Raw genomic sequence first — 18,904 nt, forward strand, 5'->3', positions numbered from 1 at the left:
CACAACCCCATCCTAATGTCCTGACATTTCCAATTCACAGATGAGATGAGTAAACTGGCTTTCATTCTTATTTTAATGTGTAGAGCCTCAGGATGATTGAAAGGGTAGGAAAATGGGATTTCTAAGAAGAGATTAAACAAGCTGAAATTCTTTAGCCTGAAGAAGAAAGGCTGTGGGAGCAGTTTTAAATCTCTGAAGGGTTATTGTGTGGCAAAACTGGTTAGTTTCTAGCTCTCCTGAGGAGAAACAAGAGGAAAGAGAGAACCATAAACCCTGTGTCTCTTAGGTAGGAGTTTGTTTCTCCCAAATACCTGAGGCCTGAGCTAATGAGCCTTGACAGTTTCCACTGCAGGCAGTCGGGAGGGTAGAAGCCCCAGGCAGCCATGGCCTGCGGTTCATTTCCAGTCCCACCCCTCTACGTCACAACCTCCACAATAACACAGAGACCTGAGGGAGACCCAGCTCACTAGATTTAATTTGGCGAATGTTTCCAAGCCATCACTGGATAGTTCCAAGCTCTCCCCTAGGACCCCAGGTGCATTACCCAACCACAAAGACATTCTTAGCCATGGAACCAGCAAAGAAATCATTAGGTCCATAAATGAAAAAAGAGTTTAAAATGAGTGACCTAACTAGACTTCTCTCTAGAGAGAAATAGCTATCTAAATTGTGTGTGCATATCATTCTGACTGTCATGAATCCAGCAATGGGGAAGCCCAGATGTGATCATACACCCTCAGAGGGTCCTGGGAGGCCCACCTCCCCAGCTCCTGCTTCTCAGGCTTTCAGGCAGCCACGTATAAAGGAGCCACTTGGTTGCAAAGTGGTTTTTCACCAGGTTGATTATTGGCTTGTTTTCTTTGTCTGTTTCTGTCCATATTATACCTTTAGTAATTGGAGAACCATCTAGACCAAATGCAGAATTTAAAACAAAGAAACATCAGTACATCAGTAACCTAATCGACAATTTACCTTTTTTGAAATCTGAGTCTGTAACCTAATCAACAATTTACCTTTTTTGAAATCTAAGTCTTTAATACAAGTGGATAATCTTCAAAATTCCCTGATTAAGTTAACATTTATTTCAAAAATAACCTTTACCCTTTGCCAAGAGAAGCAGGCATGATGGGCAACTGATGGGCAGTGAATTCTGATGTGTCATCAAATAGAAAATTACAAAGGGCAGTGATAGCTGATGACATCATGCTCTGCTGCCCACAGTTCACAGGAATGAAGAGCTAGTCACTGAAGAGAAATGAATAGGTACAGAGCCTACAGTAAGAATTCTGGGAATTACACTTGCCCTACATAGTATATATTTTTTTGTAAAGGAATGTCACCATTTTGAGATAATCCCAGGTACACAGGAATCCCACCAATGAACTTATCCACCTGATATGGTTAAAATCATGCAGGGTCTGGAGAGAGAGGTTTCTCCTTCGAATTGCTTCAGGGTCTGGTAGACAGTGGTCTGATAAGTATAGATTTTTTAGTCTCAATCTTTGCTTCCAAATATGTTTGTTTTAAGGACTAGAGTGACTTTCAAATTCAAGGGCCATAACTGCCCAAGAGAAGCCCCAGGCCATTTTCTACTTGGATGGGTCCTTGGGACCAGCATCAGAAATCTACAATTCCCTGCTACCCAAACCCCCTCTGGGCCTCAGGCAGCAGGACCAGATCCGGTATCAGAATGCAGAGTGGATGGCTTCTGCAGGCAGGGCCTGCTCTGACCCCATACATGGCTTTGACCTACCATCTCAGAGCACTTTCCTGGGGGACATTAGGGCAGGGTGGGGGGGTGGGATGGGACTGGGGTTGTATAGCTGGAACAGACTGTGTGATGGCAGCGTGTAAGTCACACACGGACTGGGGCTGGGGTCTCTAAGGCTGACACAGCCCAGGAATGACCAAGAAGTGATTGTACACGGTCAGCACAGGGCCCTCCTGAGTAAGGCAGGAGAGCAGCAAGGCTAGGAGGAAAGGAAAGCCAAACGCTGGGACAGGAAGCAGAGGGAGGGCCCACACTAGGCTCACTTCCTGTTGCAAGGGTCAGAGTATGGCCGGCACCCCTGCCCTCAAGGCCACCAAGCAGGGAGAAATCGCCCAGGATGGTTCGTCGTAAGCCAGGCGGGATGGTTCCTTTCTCACCACCATACGACTGTTTTTAATGGGCTCATTGATTGGTGCAGTGTTAGGTCACCAGTAATTTAATATTTATAGCCTTCTCTTCCCAAAATGTCTTGATGCTTACATTACTTTGAATGAGCCCCCTCTCTGTAAACATGGGCCCAGTCCATGGGACTCTTCACAGATAACGTCCCCATCTGCAAGTTGTGCTGGCCCCATGGAGACTTTCTGCCAAAGTTCCAAATGGTCAGGACGGGATTCACACCCCCAGAGAAGTGCAATCCCACAGCAGCGAGGATGCAGTGGAAGTATTGCCGGCCTGGGAGGTGGTAGCTTCAATCCCAGCTCTCTGAACCTCAGGTTTTTCATGGGTTGAACGAGGAGAAGCATATGTCCCTCCCAGGACTGCTATGAAGATGAAATGAGCAAACATCTGGAAAAGCCTTTGGCCCAGATTAGTGGCTCAAGAAAGGTTATATAATCTCTTGTTGGGGAGAAACTTTTAAAGATAACTCCAAAGGCATCAGTTTTCTTTTTTTAGAGTGCTTTCTTTCCCTTTCCTCCTGTTGATATGTCCTGGATAACGTGATGCCGGATAGTGTGAAGAGATCAGTGCTACCCCAGCCTTCTTTCACCCACCTCGTGCCTTTTTAGGAAATCATGAAGATGCCAGTGTTTCTTAAACTGTGAGCTGGTGCCACATGAAAGAGGTGGTCCTCAGTTGCTCTCTCACTGGGACACAGACACATTCCTCTTCATGTCTTGCCAGGCATATGAAGAGTAAAGAAAAGGCCTGGAGCTAGGATAGGGCCAGGTTGAGGGGAGGAGAGGCTTGAGATATCTAGGCCATCTCTACAAGGACAGAAAGGTTTTCCCCAATCTCACATGACCCAGCGTAAAGAACAGGGGTTCTTCATTACAGATAATAAGATGTGGTCAATGGAATAAAGCTTTTCTAACTGCTTCAAACCTCAACTGTAAACTGTGGTCAATAGTATCCTCCTCAAAGCTTGCTGTGGAGATTAAATTATTTTTTAAATATGTTAAAAAAAAAAAAAGAACAGGGGTTCTCGGGGGACCATAGCCAAACCTCCACAAGGAGATGCCTCACCCAAAGATGGGTGGGCCCTGCTGCTGTAGGTGAGCTCAGGGTTGGAATCTGCATCCACCCCACCTAGGGATGGGGCCCAGGATGACAGGGGCACAGCCAGGAGGAGGGAGAATGGGAAGTGGACGGAGTCAGGTGTCCAGCTCATGCAATATTGATGGGGTAATGGAATACTGCACTTTACTGCCTGTTGATCCTACTCCTGGCCCCTCCTGGACCAGGGATCACAAGCTCAGCTGCGGGGACATCACTGAGGGGACAGTGAGGACCCCCTGCCCCCTTCCCTCAGCCCCCCTGACTGCAAGGCCCTTCTCCTGGGGGCACAAGGCCACACCAACCAGAGGAAGAGGTAGGAACTATGGAATCTGCCATACGTTCCTGGGGGTTGGTTGCGGGGGGGGGGGGGTGGAGGTTCTGTAGTGAGAGGGGACAGGCAGAAGGGGCAAAGCCAGGACCAAAGATAGAGACGGGAAAGGGCCCATCTCCTTCTTTTCACTGGGGACCCAGGAGAATCCAAAGGCACAGAGAGGTTGGGAAAGACAAGGCAGGCTTCGAGCACCAGAGCCATCTGAGAACTAAGCAGCTAGTTTCAACCACACTTCCTACCTGCTCATCAGTCTCTGTGCCTCTGAGTCCCGTTTCTGCCCTTCTGTTCTGATGCTTTATCTCTGGTTGTCTGGTTTTCTTTCCACTCAGCCGAGGTGGGGTGCACGGTCGGGGAGGATGAACTTGGCGGCACTGGCGGAGCTCAGAGCTCCAAGACTGGACTGAGGGGGCTGGGATCAGGACCCCGAGGGGCTCCAGTTAAAACGGTTCTTTCCACCTGAAGGCCGCCTTTACTGGTCGCCGTCCCCGACCTGCTCCTGAGTGGTGTGAAGACATGGGGAAGGAGGAAGTGGCGGGGTTTCCTCTGCCCTAATTCCCCCTCACGACTCCCAACTTGGGAAATTTGGCCCCAAATATATCTTGGGACCAGTAGGTGAGGGGCTGGAGCTTGGATCTCCCTTTCCCTTACGTGTTCTTTTGGGTTTTGCTCTTCTATGTCTGTGTGTCTTCCTCCCGGCGCCTATCTCCTTCCACCTCATTCTGGCGGCCCCCTCTCACAGAGCCGGGAGGAGTGTGTTTTCCGCCATGAAGCTCGGCAAGAACCGGCATCACAAAGACGAACACCAAAGACAAGGTATGGACGCGTGCCCCCGCCCACGGTCCAGGCGGCCCCTCTCTCCCCTCCGGTGACCAAACCCCTCCTCTCCGCGGGCAGCGCCCCAACGGGCTCTCCTGCTATTGGCCGGCGGATCCACCTGGGAGGGGCCTGGCCTCTCATTGGCTGGAGGAGAAGCCGGGTCCTGAGAGTGGTCCTCCGGAAGGAGGCGCCCCGAGGACTGAGGGTGGGTAGCACGTTTCCTCCGGTCTAGAGCTGAGTAGCAGAGCCCCTCAGTCCGTGGGCTCATCCTGCCCTCTTTGCTCTCATTCTTTCTTCTCCACACAGAAGCCTAGAGATTTTTAATTAGAGGAGGGAATAACAAAAACAAAAAAAGAAGAAAGTTATTTGGCCAATTCCCTATTTCTGGGGGAAAATCAGAGTCCTGAGAATGCTTGCTCTGTGGCAGGACTCGCTCTCCTGCCTTTTCCCCGTGACCTCTCACGAGGCTGCAGGGACGGCCCTGGGGGAGACAGGCAGGGTGGGTCCTGGAAGACTGGAGTGGCCTGTGGCACTGGTGCCACCGGAGCAGCAGGCTGGGGAGGGCGCAAGACAGCTATTTAAGAGGAGGCAGGGAGTACAGTTGGAATACAGGGGAGAAATGGAGTGTATTAGGGGAGCTGTGTGTAACTTTCTAACCCAGGTCTGTAGATCACACACCCATCCTCAGGGCTCCTGGCTTCCCTCCCCAGCAGCCCCTGTGTGGCCCACTGGCCCCAGAATCTCTCTCTTTGTCTTTTGCCCCTTGCGAATTCCAGCTGTGCCTTTTGCCTTCCTAGATTGGAGAGGGTAGAGCTGCCGGTTGAGACTCAAACCCACCATCCTTGGGTGGCTTCTCAGAACCGTCATTCCTTCATCTAGCTGGATTAGTACACATCAGTACAGGGTTAGGTTCTGAATTCCATCAGCTGTTTTACATGGATAAGTTCCTTCCTAAGCCTCAGTTTCTTCATCTGGTTATATGAGAATAGTGCCTATCTTGCCAGGCTGTGGCTATGAGGATTATGAGGACTAAAGACATATGTATAACGTGCTTGGCATTGTGCCTGGCACATGATAGCCACTCAGTAAATGGTAGCTACTGGTACAGGAGGTACATAAGTATGTATTATTTTATTCCTGACCCTCTTCCACAAAGGATATTCAGTGCTTGCATAAGTGAGTTACATTCAATTAAAATTAAAAAGCAAGACCAGGTGCAATTTCAGTTAAAATCAGAGATCACGATTAGGCCAGAAACACGACAGATATGCAGACCATAACATTCTAAGCAGATGCTACCAAGTAAACCTGGAATTTGACTCAGCTTCCTGGATGGCAAAGCAAAAAGGGAAATACAGTCACTATCCCACCATCCAGCCCACCTAACTGGCCCTCCCTCTTCCCCAGATGAACCGGCAGTACTGGAGATGGATGACCTTGACCGCCTGGCCATTCGGCTGGCGGATGGGCTGGATCCTGACTCCGTGTCACTAGCTTCCGTCACAGCTCTCACCACCAACGTCTCCAACAAGCGGTGAGTGGGCAGGAACCCCACAGCCCCAGTTGCCTTCCCCAGGTCAGGCAGGACCCAGCTTGCTATGTTTGGAATTTGGGTGGGGAAGAATCAGGGCCCATGGACAGCTCCTTCCTAACCCTGCCCCTTTCCTCTTTTCCTGGATGTCTCCCTCACCTCTCCCCCTGCAAAGGCAGGAGCCTGTTCCCTGGTCATTCAACACCTCCGGGCAAAGGGAAATCACGGAGCTGCCCAGCCCACACTTGAACCTGTTGACCTAATGTCTGTCTACCTATCACTTCTGTCATTGGTTAGTCCTCTGTTTTGGAGCCTCTGAGAACAACTGATCCCCCTTCTGTTTGGCAGTCCTGGAGTGTTTGAAGATCATGATTCTGTCCTTCTGCCCTTCTCCAAGGTCTAACCACTGCCAGTGCCCTCCTCCCCTGCAAGCAGTCCCCTTACACCCAGCCTGACAGTACATTCTCCTCCTCAGATCCAAGCCAGACATTAAGATGGAGCCAAGTGCCGGGCGGCCCATGGATTACCAGGTAGGTGGGGCAGCTAGAGGCCTCATGCCTTTCCGACTCTGTCTAGTGGGGGGTTCTGGCCAGATGTGCGTTATAGACTCTGTGAAGGCATGGATCTGAGGGTCATAGAGAACCACAAGCTGAATATATGTTACCAAAGTAAGCTTGTTCCTGGAAAGCACTCACAGCAGTGTCATAAGTAGAGAAGTACAAACCCAAAGAGCAGCTTGAGAACTCTGCTTATGCTGGTCAAAGCCCTCCTAGGATTTTGTAACGGTCTTTATAAAGTGAGAGGGACCTGGAAAAACCATAAAAAGACCAAAGAGCATCCAAAAATAAATTTTTTAAATAAGTGTCTCTGAAGAAAGATAGATATTTTGGTGTTTTGTTTTGTTTTGTTTTTTTGCGGTACATGGGCCTCTCACTGTTGTGGCCTCTCCCGTTGCGGAGCACAGGCTCTGGATGCGCAGGCTCAGCGGCCATGGCTTACGGGCCCAGCCGCTCCGTGGCATGTGGGATCTTCCTGCTCCGCGGCATGTGGGGCACGAACCCGTGTCCCCTGCATCGGCAGGCAGACTCTCAACCACTGTGCCACCAGGGAAGCCCCTGGTGTGTTTTTTTAAATTGTTGCTTTGTATTATTTTGATGCTGGAAGTAGTGTCAATCCTGGCTATCTATAGATGCTGAGAATGTGGGTGTTTTTTGCTTCTCTGTATTTTCTGAAATTAACACTTAATTTTTTTATTTGTATGTTTCTAAAATGGCTGAGATAGGGAGAGATTTGCAGCTATAAGATTGCTAATGTGGCCACAGTGCAGGCAGGATGGATGGGGCATGAGCATGGCTGGGAACTGCGGCGAGAGGGCCACGTGAACAGCAGGACCCAGTGTAGCCCTCCCAGCCTGGGGCCTCATCCTCAGCTTTGCAGGGCCACACCCTCAATTTTGTCTCTTTTCCCAGTGTTGATCGGAACCTGAGAGACTGAGTTACACTAACATAACTCACGATAGGCTAATGTACAAGCCGGAAGTACCTAGTACTTATTTATAAACTGCAAACAAGAAGGGCCCAAGGACCACGAATTCCTCTGGACCCTTCATTAGGAGCTATCAAGACCCAGTTGTAGGTGAAAAGACTGCTGGGCATTCCTAGGATTGAGGGAGTTTGCTGGCTGGTTGGGAGGGCAGAGCCTTCAGGAGACCTCACCTGACTGCCACTGCACTTCCCGCCTAGGGCCAGCGCCAGGCCCCAGAATCAGAGCAAACCCTTCTCCCGGGTTAGGGCTTTATCTTTGATGCCCATTTCCCAGGCCCCATGCTCCCTTCTTTAAAGACAGCCCACCTCACCTCACTCAGGTGATAATATTGAGGACTTGACCCCAGCTTTCTTTGTATCAGGTACATCTGGTCATATTTCCTCAAGGATGCACCCTGTCTCTCTGAATCCTTGCTTCGGTTTGTTTTCATCCAGTCGGTGACCATCTTCCCAGGGGCTTGAAAAATAGCCCCAGGCAGTGTCAAGCGGACCTGCCCCTGGGGATTCAGACAACCTCACACCACTGGGCTCCTTGGAGGTTTGGGAATGTCACCTCCTCACCTCTCTGCCAAAACCCAAGCACGGAATGTCCTAACACTTCTGAGGGCTTTTCCAGGAAGCTCAGCTCAGGGCTTTGCTCCTCTGTGTTCTGAGAAGAGAAAAACTTCTAAAGAGCAAAGACCCCATAGTCAGATACCGTTCAATCCACAGTGTCACGAGCCCGCCATGTAAAGGCACATAGAAAACGGTGTCACCGTTACTGTTGCTGCTAATGTAACTGTTATCTTTTTGAAGGTTTACTATGTGCCAGGCACTAGGCTAGGTAGGTATGTTTCCCATTTGAGTTAATGTAATCTTAACAACCACCCAAGTATAGGTATTACTGTATTTCATAGGCGAGAAACTGAGGCCCAGGGTGGGTAAGGAGCTTGCCCCAGGTCACACAGTTATTCAAAGCTAGAAGCAAGGTTCAAACTTGAGGGTGTCCTACCCCATAGTCAGAGCAACTAATTTCTCTCTAATTAAGCCTTTTGAACAGTCTCTCCCTCTGGTCCCTGTTCATCTTTAGCTTACTACCTACTGCCTGTTTTCAAAAGCTCTTTCAGACCACTTCCTAACAGAGACTTTTATGAAGTGGACCAGACAGTCAGCCTCCAAAGACTTTGTAAACATTCTGAACTGAACAAAACAGTTGTATTGGACCTGGTAACACAGTATTCCCTGAGAGGTTGATTCACTTCTCAACTGTGTTAACACACTTGGAGAGAGAGCTGAGGATGCAATGTGAGGGTTGCAAATGTGGAATTATTCTTGCTTTCAATAAGTACAATGTATAAAGCAAGAAAAACCTATCAGAAGGACTTCACTCTCTTGCAGAACTTGGCTTTGCTGAGTTAGAAAGACCTCAGCCAGAGGCACTTAGCCGAACTCAGATTCAGGAAGGATCCTCAGGGCTCAGAACCATCCTAAAGATTGGGTAGCACTGAAAGGAGGTCCCAAGGTGAAAAGACCATGGTGTACTCAGGCCCTTTGTTTCTTCTGTTTAGAATGCATGTAATGCGAAAACCCTTTCCTGATTATTGGCATCTCAAAAGCGAGAAGCTGCAGCTTCCTCCCTGTGAATGTGCAGTTTCCCCATCACAGTGGGCAAAGCTTCCTCCCTGTGACTATGCAGTTTCCCCATCAGAGTGGGCAAAGCTTGGTGCTTGGCACTTGGCAGGGATGTACTTGGCGGGTCACAGAGTCTTGAGTCTCTTCACTACCCTCTCTTCCCGCCACCAAGACCATATACATTTTCACCTCCAAACATCTCTCCAGTTTTCACCTCCACGTCATTTATCCAGCTCAAGTGCCGTATGGCAGCCGCTTCCTATCTGATCTCCCTGCTCTCATATTGCCCCCTCCACTCCATGCTCTACGCCACCACTGGAGTGATCTTCTCAAAATGCACAACTGGTCATGTCACATCTCTGTCACCTGGAGACGAGGGAACATAAAGGATGTTTCAGAAGAGCAGTACTAAAGGGTCCACCGCCTCTCATCTCCAGCTCCCAGCGATGTTCTTGCAGCCCGGTCAGATCCCTCAGAAGCAGGTCACGAAGCACCATGACTCTTGGGTTCTCCCAGGACAGAGGTATAGATTTACACTCAGCGGTGTTCCTTGTGATGAGTTTCATGGAGTCACCTGAGGATTATGTCCCTTATCTTGGAAGGAGAGGATGGAATAGTCAGTCACCAAAAGAGTTACCCTGGTCAGCTGGTCAGTTGGTCCCTTAGTGGCTCTATTTGCCTCCCCCTCTTCCATCATGGAAAGACGGAGTCCTCTGCTGATGACTGAAATCCCCTTCTTCAGAGTTTAATGTTTTGTTTTTTTAATTTCAAGTCCAAATGACACATTCCCCTCCATAGAGCACGGGGGGGGGGGGCCGGGGGGAGCCCGGACTGGCATTCTCCTCCCCCACCAACGCCAGGCCGCGACCTCCTTTGTGCACTCTCAGGGTACCCCTCAGGCCACCCTTCAGCCTGCAAAGAGCACGCACTGGAGCCTCCTCCTCCTGCCCCACCCTTTTCTCCTTTCAGCCGTGTGCCCTCCCCTCCCTACCTGCTTCCTGCCTGGTGTCAGAGCTTCCAGCTAGGGTCGTCCACCATTACTGGCTCTGCTCAGTGGAAGAAGGTGGGAACTCTGGGTCCTGAAAAGGAGCAGGGGGCAAAAAGGCTATCATTACGGCTGAGTCCCTGGGTGAAAAACATAAAAACCAGCCAACCTCTCACACTGCAAAAGTTAATCTCCTGATGGTATATCTTTACTACCTTATTATACCAAAGCTGTGTTTGTCTACTTCCCAGTCTTGAGTTACAGAAAATCTTTTTTTTTTTTTTTTTAATGGAGGAAAAGGGATGGGTTAGTTTTGGGAAAAAAATGAGCTCTTAAAAAAATCTTTGGTATAAAGTTTCATAGAGCTTAAAACTCTATAAACTACTACGCAAAGAATGTTCTGGAAGGACTTCTAGTGTCTGTTTACTCTCTTCACAGTAAACTTCTCAGAGCTGGCTCTATTTCCCTTTTAGCTCCCTGAAGAAACAATGATTATTGAACTCCTTCAGAGCTCCAGATTCTCAGTTCCATTCCCTGTGGAACCTCATTCCACATAGAAATGCTTGTTTTCATAGTTCAAGTATTACTTCAATTAGTAAATGTTCAGTTTCCAGTTCTACATACTTGCTTGGTAACGTTCTCGTTGTCATCAGGGTTTTTATTTTGTTAACATCGTTACTTTCATTGTGTGGATTTTTCTTGTCCTTCCGGATATTTATAAGATATATAAATATCTGATGGACGCAGTGGATGATAATTTTCATGGCTATTCTTTTTCATGAAAAGGGAGAATGATTCTCTTGAGTAAAATCATATTTAGTAGTTGCATCAAAGCACAGCAATTAAAATACCAACTCTCCAAGATGAGAATCGTAAAAAGCAACTCATACAGGTTCATTAGAGGAGTGCTGAGGCAAATGCTGATACTAGCTCAACGTAAGCTATTTTGTTAAAATGCAAGTTCAAGAGACTTAAATGAAACAATATTAAGCGTCACACACGACCCTATCTGTTTGGGACACCAGCCACTTAACTGAAAGTAAATTCTAGTTGAGAAGCCATTTATAACAAGAGCTCACATTTCCTACACCTGTCTACTGTTTATGAAGCACTTTGATGCACATTGTCTCATTCAACCCTCACACAAACTTATAGATAGGTAGTGTCTTCCACTCATAGCTGAGAAAATGCCATTCCAGCAACCCCGAGTCTGTGCCTCTTCCTGTTTATCATGGCCCACCCATGGCCACTGACACCTCCAGATCCAAAGCAGTGAGAGTTCAGGAAGAGTATGTGCACAAACACATACACCAACACACACACACACGCACGCACGTCCCTCCCTCTCTCTCTCTCTCTCTCTCTCTCTCTCTCTATATATATATATATATATATATATGCAAATATTTGTTGAATGGATGAACAAGAAAAAGTGCTTCCCAGAATAGAAATAAGATTCCAGAGAGGTGGATGCCACAGAAAAAGATACAGAGTGCACACAACATACAAGTATCAAGGCAAAAAAGGTGTGTTCAGGTGGGCACCAAAGCCTCACTGGGCATTCAAAGAAATTAAACAAAAGAAGGGGAGCCAGGAATGTAGAAAGGGAGCCAAATTCCAGAAGTAAAAAAGATGTCAGGGCTTCCCTGGCGGCGCAGTGGTTGGGAGTCCGCCTGCCGATGCAGGGGACACGGGTTCATGCCCTGGTCCGGGAAGATCCCACATGCCGCGGAGCGGCTGGGCCCATGAGCCATGGCCGCTGAGCCTGCGCGTCCGGAGCCTGTGCTCCGCAACGGGAGAGGCCACAGCAGTGAGAGGCCTGCGTACCACAAAAAAAAAAAAAATGTCAGAGGCCTGCAGGCTTAAAATGAGAAATGCTGGAGCAGAAAATTAAATGCATGTTAATGGAGACTTAGAAAGCTTAATCCCGGAGTACACAAGACCTGGGAGGTAGGTTTGCAGCCCTCGGTGAGGCAGGGCCATTGATGCCGGGGAGAACTTGAAGCACATGGAATCACCCGGGAGCTTTAAAGATATGGCTGCTGGACGCCACTCCTTCCACCCCTCCCCCAAGACTGGACTGCGTTGGTCTGGAGTGTGGCCGGGGCCTCAGGGTCTTTACCCACCATCCTTCCCCTCCCACCTGCTAATTCTGCTGCACACCTACTTGGAGGTGATCTAGCCACGCCCTTTCTTTATAAATGAGGACAGTGAGGCTTAGTGGGGGAAAGAGCCCAGGATCACCAGCGGATGTACGGCAGGCCGACTGGCCCCCAAATCCGGTGCTGGCTCCCGGCACCTTCCAGCCCGCTGCCCGGGCCCCGACTCCTGCAGGACCAGATCCGACCTCACCCGCTTTCCTTCTCGGTCCCCCTCTTGCCCGCCCGCAGGTCAGCATCACGGTGATCGAGGCCCGGCAGCTGGTGGGCTTGAACGTGGACCCCGTGGTTTGCGTGGAGGTGGGCGACGACAAGAAGTACACCTCCATGAAGGAGTCCACTAACTGCCCCTACTACAACGAGGTCAGCGCCCGGGGCCCCAGGTGGGGAAGGGGCCTCCGAACCATGGCAGAGGCTGGGCCCCGGCCCCATGGGGCCCAGCAGGAGAAGCTGGGAGTCAAGGGACACAGAGGGCCACCAGCCGGCGTGACCTTGGCCTGCCCGTTACAACCCGCAGCCTGCTGACATGCAGTGCTGCCCCCTCTGAAGCCCCAGTCCAGATCCCAGCCAGACACAGGTCTGGCCAGGGGCCACCCTGTGAAAGGAATAGCACCCCAGGTCCTCCTGTGCTGCTCCCAGCAGCGCCTGTGAGTGAACTGCACACCCCCTGAGGCCTGGTCCCAGATGTTTCCCAGGCCAGAGCCCCGAGGCGGGGCCTCCTCCTTCCAGCCCCAGCCCGTGGTGGCACTGGCACCGTTAGTGAGCACCTGCTGCATGGCGGCGGGCACTCTCGTAAACGTTTTTGGTACATCATCTCTTCTGGCTCTCACACTGTCAGAAGTTGTCACCATCAATCCCATCTTACCCAAGGGACCTTGAAGCTCCTGGAGAAAGATCTGGCCTGGGTGCTACGTGCCAGAGTCGGGTTCTGTGTGCACACGCTCTCTGCTCAGCTGCCGTCATGGGCACCTGAACCTCTTCGGGGTCCTTCCAGACCACTGGCCGTGATGCTTGGGGAGTGAGGGGTAAAAGGCCCAGTACCCACTGCTGTTCGTTGCAGCTGTTTGAGGCCACATCGAAGTTAAAGGACCTCAGAGACCTAGTTCAATCTTTCCATCTTACAGAGGAGACTGAGGCCACAATATGAAAAGGGCCAAGATCACAGAGAGTACTGTAGACAGAGCAGGGCCCAGACTGCCCTGCCTCTGCCCAGCGCTCTGTCTGCCACCTTGGACGGTCACCCCAGACACAGCATCGTGACTCTGGGCTCCAGGGAGGGACCCATCTTAATCAGCTCTGGGGAAGGATGCCCCTCAGATGCCTGAGCACACATCAGGCTAAGCCAGAAGTCAGCTGGCACCCTGGCCAAACGAGGCACCTGCATCCTGTGTTTCGGTGTCCATCCTGGGGGTGGTGAGGGCTGAGGGTGCCGTCTGCTGCTTGGGGGAGGGCATCGCTTGGGAAACTGTGGGCGGCCCCAGTCGTGGGCCTTCAGGAGGAAAACCCAGGCACAGCTCTGCCCTTCACGGGGACCCAGGCTAAAGCCAGAGCCTGGCCGAGGTCTCCTCAATGACCACAAATGGACCCCATTCTCACAGCTGGTTTCCTGCAGGGCCACAGGGCTGGGACACTGCTGTTTCAGGACCCCCCTCAGCCCCATGTGGCAACCTTCCCAGGAGTCAGGAAATTCGGGCTGGACACCTCTGACCTTATGTCAGGACACATCCCTGACTGGAAAAACCTCCGGCCTAGATAACATCTATTTTTCCCTAACAGATGTGGAGACAGGGCCCCATGGCCTTCCACAGTTATCTGATAGTGGTGAAGCCATGTTTGCCTGAGGGGAGGGCTCACCTTGCAGCAGGCCCACATGCCTCATGTTTCATTCAAATGGTTTCCTCCTTCCCAAGGAAACAGAGCTGTTCTCCCCACTCTGTGGCTCCTCAGCAAACTCCTACTCACCCTGCAGAGCCCAGCTCAAATGTCCTTGCACTGAGTAGCCTTCCTGGCACTCTCTAGGTCAGAGGTCAGGGCATTCCTCTCTCTCTGACAACAACATCCCCAAGTTACATTTGGTTCTTCATGTCTAACCCGGGAGGCTCCCAGTCTCCTGCATTGCTGTAGCCCAGCCCAGGGCCTGCCATGTACCTAGAGGGCTTTGGTAACACTTTGCTGAATGGATACTTACCCAGACGAAGAAATAGACATCCGCTGGGCATCTGCTCTGCACCAAGCTCAAGCCTGGCCACAGAGCGGGTGCAAACAGCACACTTCCTAGTTCCATTTTCCAAACTCTACATTTATATCCGCTAAAACTGTTTATTCCACTCATCTTTGGATCATCTTAAATTTACACCTGATCATATTTTTGTTCTTTTTCACAAACACAAGTAACTCTGATTTATTCAATTTCTGTTTCCTCTAAACCAGAGTTTCTCAAACTCAGCACTGTGGCTACTTTGGACCAGGTAATTCTTTGTTGTAGGGACTGTCCTGTGCATTGTCGGACACTGAGCGGCGTCCCTGGCTTCTACCCACTAGATACAAGCAATCCTCCGATAGCAATCCTCCACTCAGATGTAGCAACCAAGAAGGTTTCTAGACATTGTCAAATGCCTCCCGGGGGTTAAAATCGGCCCCAGTGGAGAACCAGTGCACTAAACTATCTTCCCATGATTCCTCCCAGCCCCAAAGCTAGAATTTTCTTTCCCTTTTCTTCTTCTGGTCCCAGGGGTGTGCTGCTTCCCGCTAATTCTCTGAGTTGATGGGAACCTACCTTTGGTTCCACTAAACACAATAGAGGGAGGTGGGAACGACCAACATCACTTAGATTTCTAAGTGATCACAAAAGGGCACTATGTTCAGGAATTACAAGGAATACGACCCCAGACAGCGCAGAGTTCCAGCTTAGTTAGCTCGCTCTCCTAGGGCTGACACAGCTCTGCGGCACCTGGCCTGGCCTTGACCCTCCCGCCTGGCTCTGGACCTGTCTTCCTGTGAAGGGGGGCTCATAACCATCACCCCCCCCCAGAACAAGCTGACAGTCCACAGCCCAGGCCAAGACCTCTCCTCGGTGCGTCCGGTCCCAGACACTGTCATCTTCCTTCTGCCTACAACCACCTCCCCCCATTGCCTTGAATCCTTCTCGTTCTACATCCCAAAGAATCTACCACTATATCGTCCACTCAACATCACCAACTCTGCCTTTGCTTTTCTTTTGACTCCCCTTTTGTCTATAAGGCCTTTCACTCTAGCATATTCTAAGCACAACTATGAAGAACCATTACGATCAAGGACAGGAGCCAGAAGCCTATCATCTATCCATCCATCTACCTATCCATGCATCCATCTATCTATCCATCCACCTAGCTGTGCCTTTCCTCAGTCCCACATACCTCCTAGTGACCACCACTTCCTCACCTTAATCCCTGCACTCATTTCTGCGCCCCATCTTTCCTGAAACTGCCCTGTTCCAGACATCAAGGGCCTCAACATCCACCATTTCTCCCTCTCCCTTGACCGCCCCGGCCCTTCCATCCTCTCGCCGCCCCCTGCCCTGGGGACCTCTCCCGCCACTCTCCTGCCTTCCCCTCTCTCCAGCTCCTCTCCTCACTGCCTTTCTTGGCATCACTCCCTGTGACCACTGCTGAAGTGCTGCTGCTTCTTGGAGCCCTGTTCTGGGCCTGCTTCTTTCCTACTGTCCTTCCTTCTCTCCCTGGGTATCTCCCCAGCCTCAAGGCATCGGTTACCATCTGCGTGTCTAGATGCCTGTACCACCCACCTCTCCAGAGCTTCAATTCCCCCGTGACCAGCATCATCTGGGCATAGTGCTTCGTAGCAGTTGCTATTTATTGTGCAGTGGCCGTGTGCATGCCTGGGTTGAATGCTTGACCCAGGTCATCTCATTTAGATTCTGAACCACGCCTCCCAGCAACCCCGTGAATGCTGCCCCGGAGCAGACCCACATGGCGGCCCTGGCTCGTTATCCCCACGTCACAGAGGTGTAAACTGAGGCTCAGGAAGGGAGGCGATTGGAGCAACAGTGAAAGCTCAGTCTTTCTGGCTCTAAAGCTGGCGCTGTTACACACAATGCTCTAGTGTGAGCCTCCAGCAGCCAGGAGCAGATTCTCATTTACTCCAAGCTCTTCGGCAACCTTTCTTCCATCTCCCTGCCCACAAGTTCACCAAAACAGTGGGCCTTCTGCTCGCTGTCCGCACCCTCGCTCCCAGCGCCTGCACACCGAGGCGGGGACAGATGGGTGGGCACTGCAGCTGTGAGTGGCAGCTCCCAGCCGGAGAGGACAGGTCGCGCCCACAGCACTTACATTTATAGCAGATTAAGTGCATCGGTTCTAAATTCCAAGGCTCAGCTTAGTTTACGTTTAAACACCTCCAAACTTGGGGTGCATCTTCCAGGCAGCATTGTGGTTTAATGGTGATGTCTGTGGGACCCATATAACCACAGCGTATCTTACATGTGTCTCATCAAGCCTCATAACAAGGCTCTGAGGGGGGCCATCATGACCCCCATCTGACAGCTCAGGAAGCTGAGGTTCAGAAGATGTGTTGCTCAAGACCACACGACTCCCAGCTCCCCCGGGGTCGGGGGACCAGTGGTTGCCCCGCCTGCTCATCCAAACTTTGGGGCTCAAGGGAAATGGCCGGGGTGCAGACAGGCACTGTCAGGAGGGAGGGCCCGGCATTTAGCCCCTGTCCTCCAAGTGACAGCAAGTCTGGGTCCTTCCCCCTCCAGTACTTCGTCTTCGACTTCCATGTCCCTCCTGACGTCATGTTCGACAAGATCATCAAGATCTCGGTGAGTGGGGAGCAGTCCCTGGCAGGCGGGGCTCTTAGCTCAAACTGCACCTCTGTGCAGACTTGAAAAGGGCACCCCTCTGGGCGGGCCAACCCTAAAAAGGCAGACCCGCACCCAGACACACAGCCGGGCAAGTGGGGCACAGGCTGGGTGTGGGCCCCTCTCGCCCCATTAGCTAGATCCTTCAGCAGAGCGTACAGCCTGCTCACGCATACCTGGCAGCCAGCAGAGCACAGGCGAGGCACAAGAGGCTGATACTAAGCCTCAGAGAGCGGCCCCTGCCCTGCCAGGCGCCCTCCTGCTTCACCTGAAGCTCACATCCCCAGAAAGAGTGACATGGCGCCGCTATCAGTCAGCCCTTCCCCGCCCCACGGAAAGCCTCAGCCCCATCCACCTGACTGGTGACTGGTGGTTCTGCCCGGAAGGTGATTCACTCCAAGAACCTGCTGCGCAGTGGCACCCTGGTGGGCTCCTTCAAAATGGACGTGGGGACCGTGTACTCCCAGCCGGGTGAGTAGCTGCACAGCCGGTCAGCTCCGGGACACGCAGTCCCTCCCACCCTGGCGGGCCCTGGGCTCAGGTGAGGCCGTGAGTGCACACGGTCTTCAGGTATGCAGAGCGATGGGGTGCCCAGCCTGCATACAGTCGCAGTGACCACCTGCGCCCAGTCGGCGGGGCTCACGGGAGGCCTGCAGAGTCGGCAGCATGGCCCCCTTTTACAGCTGAGGGGCCTGGGCGCCAGAGAAATGCCGGGGCTTCCCTGGTCACCCAGCTGGTCTACAGTGAGGTCAGGCCGTGTGACTCCAGAGTCCCTCCTGAGCCACGCTGTCCTCAACACCCAGTGCGGGGGCGGGGGGCAGTCTCTGAGGGATACTGTGCCCTGAAAACACCTTCACTGACCAGCCGTCCAGGGACCCAGGCTGCCTGAGAACAGCCGCGTGGGCTATCTGCTCAGCAGCTCTGGGGGAACCCATACGCCAACACCGCGTGGGGTTAGTGAGGGAACCCCAAGCCCTGGCCCAGAGGGCTGATGAGGCTTGGACCAGACAGAGGAGGTGCCTCAGCCTGACAGACAGCACTCGCCACACGGCCAGCTTGGGAACCACAGGCAGACAAGCTGGCACTGGGCCCCACCCATGTCCCTGAAGTGAACCCGCCACTTGGGTGCAGTAAGGACCCCATTAGGCCCTCTGACAGTGACAATACAATTTCACCCAGACATCACATTTGACCCTCACAAAACAGTGAGGGAGACATCAGCATTCCTTCCCATTCTACAGACGAGATAAATGAGGCTAAAAGAAGTTGTGTCTTAGAGGTGCCATAAACTGTTAGGTTGAACCAATTGGCGATTCCTTATGTTCAACCTAATAGACACTCGGCTGGCGCACATTATAACTATGACTCAGACCAGGAAATCTAAGCTGAAAACCCAAGATTATACACATAAAAATCACAAAATCATAGAACATTCAAGCTCGAAGAGACCTTAAAAACATCCAGTCCAATCTCTCTCTGAAGGAACAGAAAGAAAGAATCCACTCCCTCTTCAAATAGCCTTTAACTCTGAAGACAAATTCTATGTCCCTCCTGAGTCTTATTCTCTTTCCTTGCTCCCCAGTTCATCTAACTATTCATTCACACATCTGTCCGTCCACCCATATATTCTTTCACCCACCCACATATCTACCTACTCACCTGTCCGTACGTTAATCCATCCTTCTATCCATTTATCCATCTGCCATCCATCCATCCCTCTATCCATCTACCTTTTAGGCCAGCCAGGCACCCTACCACCCGTCTTCTACTATCCATCTCCCCATCCAGCCATCTGGCTATC

The 18,904-nt window shown here is 51.4% G+C and overlaps 1 protein-coding gene across 2 annotated transcripts in view; it reads left to right on the top strand.

Moving 5' to 3' along the window:
• OTOF (otoferlin) overlaps window positions 1-18,904 on the top strand; it is a 91,797-nt gene that overhangs the window by 47,617 nt on the left and 25,276 nt on the right. For both annotated transcript variants that reach the window (XM_060309200.1, XM_030858191.2), the window contains exons 6-11: window positions 4,342-4,415; window positions 5,826-5,952; window positions 6,425-6,479; window positions 12,480-12,611; window positions 17,002-17,064; window positions 17,490-17,574. In XM_060309200.1, the coding sequence (XP_060165183.1) occupies window positions 4,342-4,415; window positions 5,826-5,952; window positions 6,425-6,479; window positions 12,480-12,611; window positions 17,002-17,064; window positions 17,490-17,574 (536 nt within the window). The remainder of the gene's footprint in view (window positions 1-4,341; window positions 4,416-5,825; window positions 5,953-6,424; window positions 6,480-12,479; window positions 12,612-17,001; window positions 17,065-17,489; window positions 17,575-18,904) is intronic.

Source organism: Globicephala melas, chromosome 12 (assembly GCF_963455315.2).
Source record: "Globicephala melas chromosome 12, mGloMel1.2, whole genome shotgun sequence".
NCBI lineage: Eukaryota > Metazoa > Chordata > Mammalia > Artiodactyla > Delphinidae > Globicephala > Globicephala melas.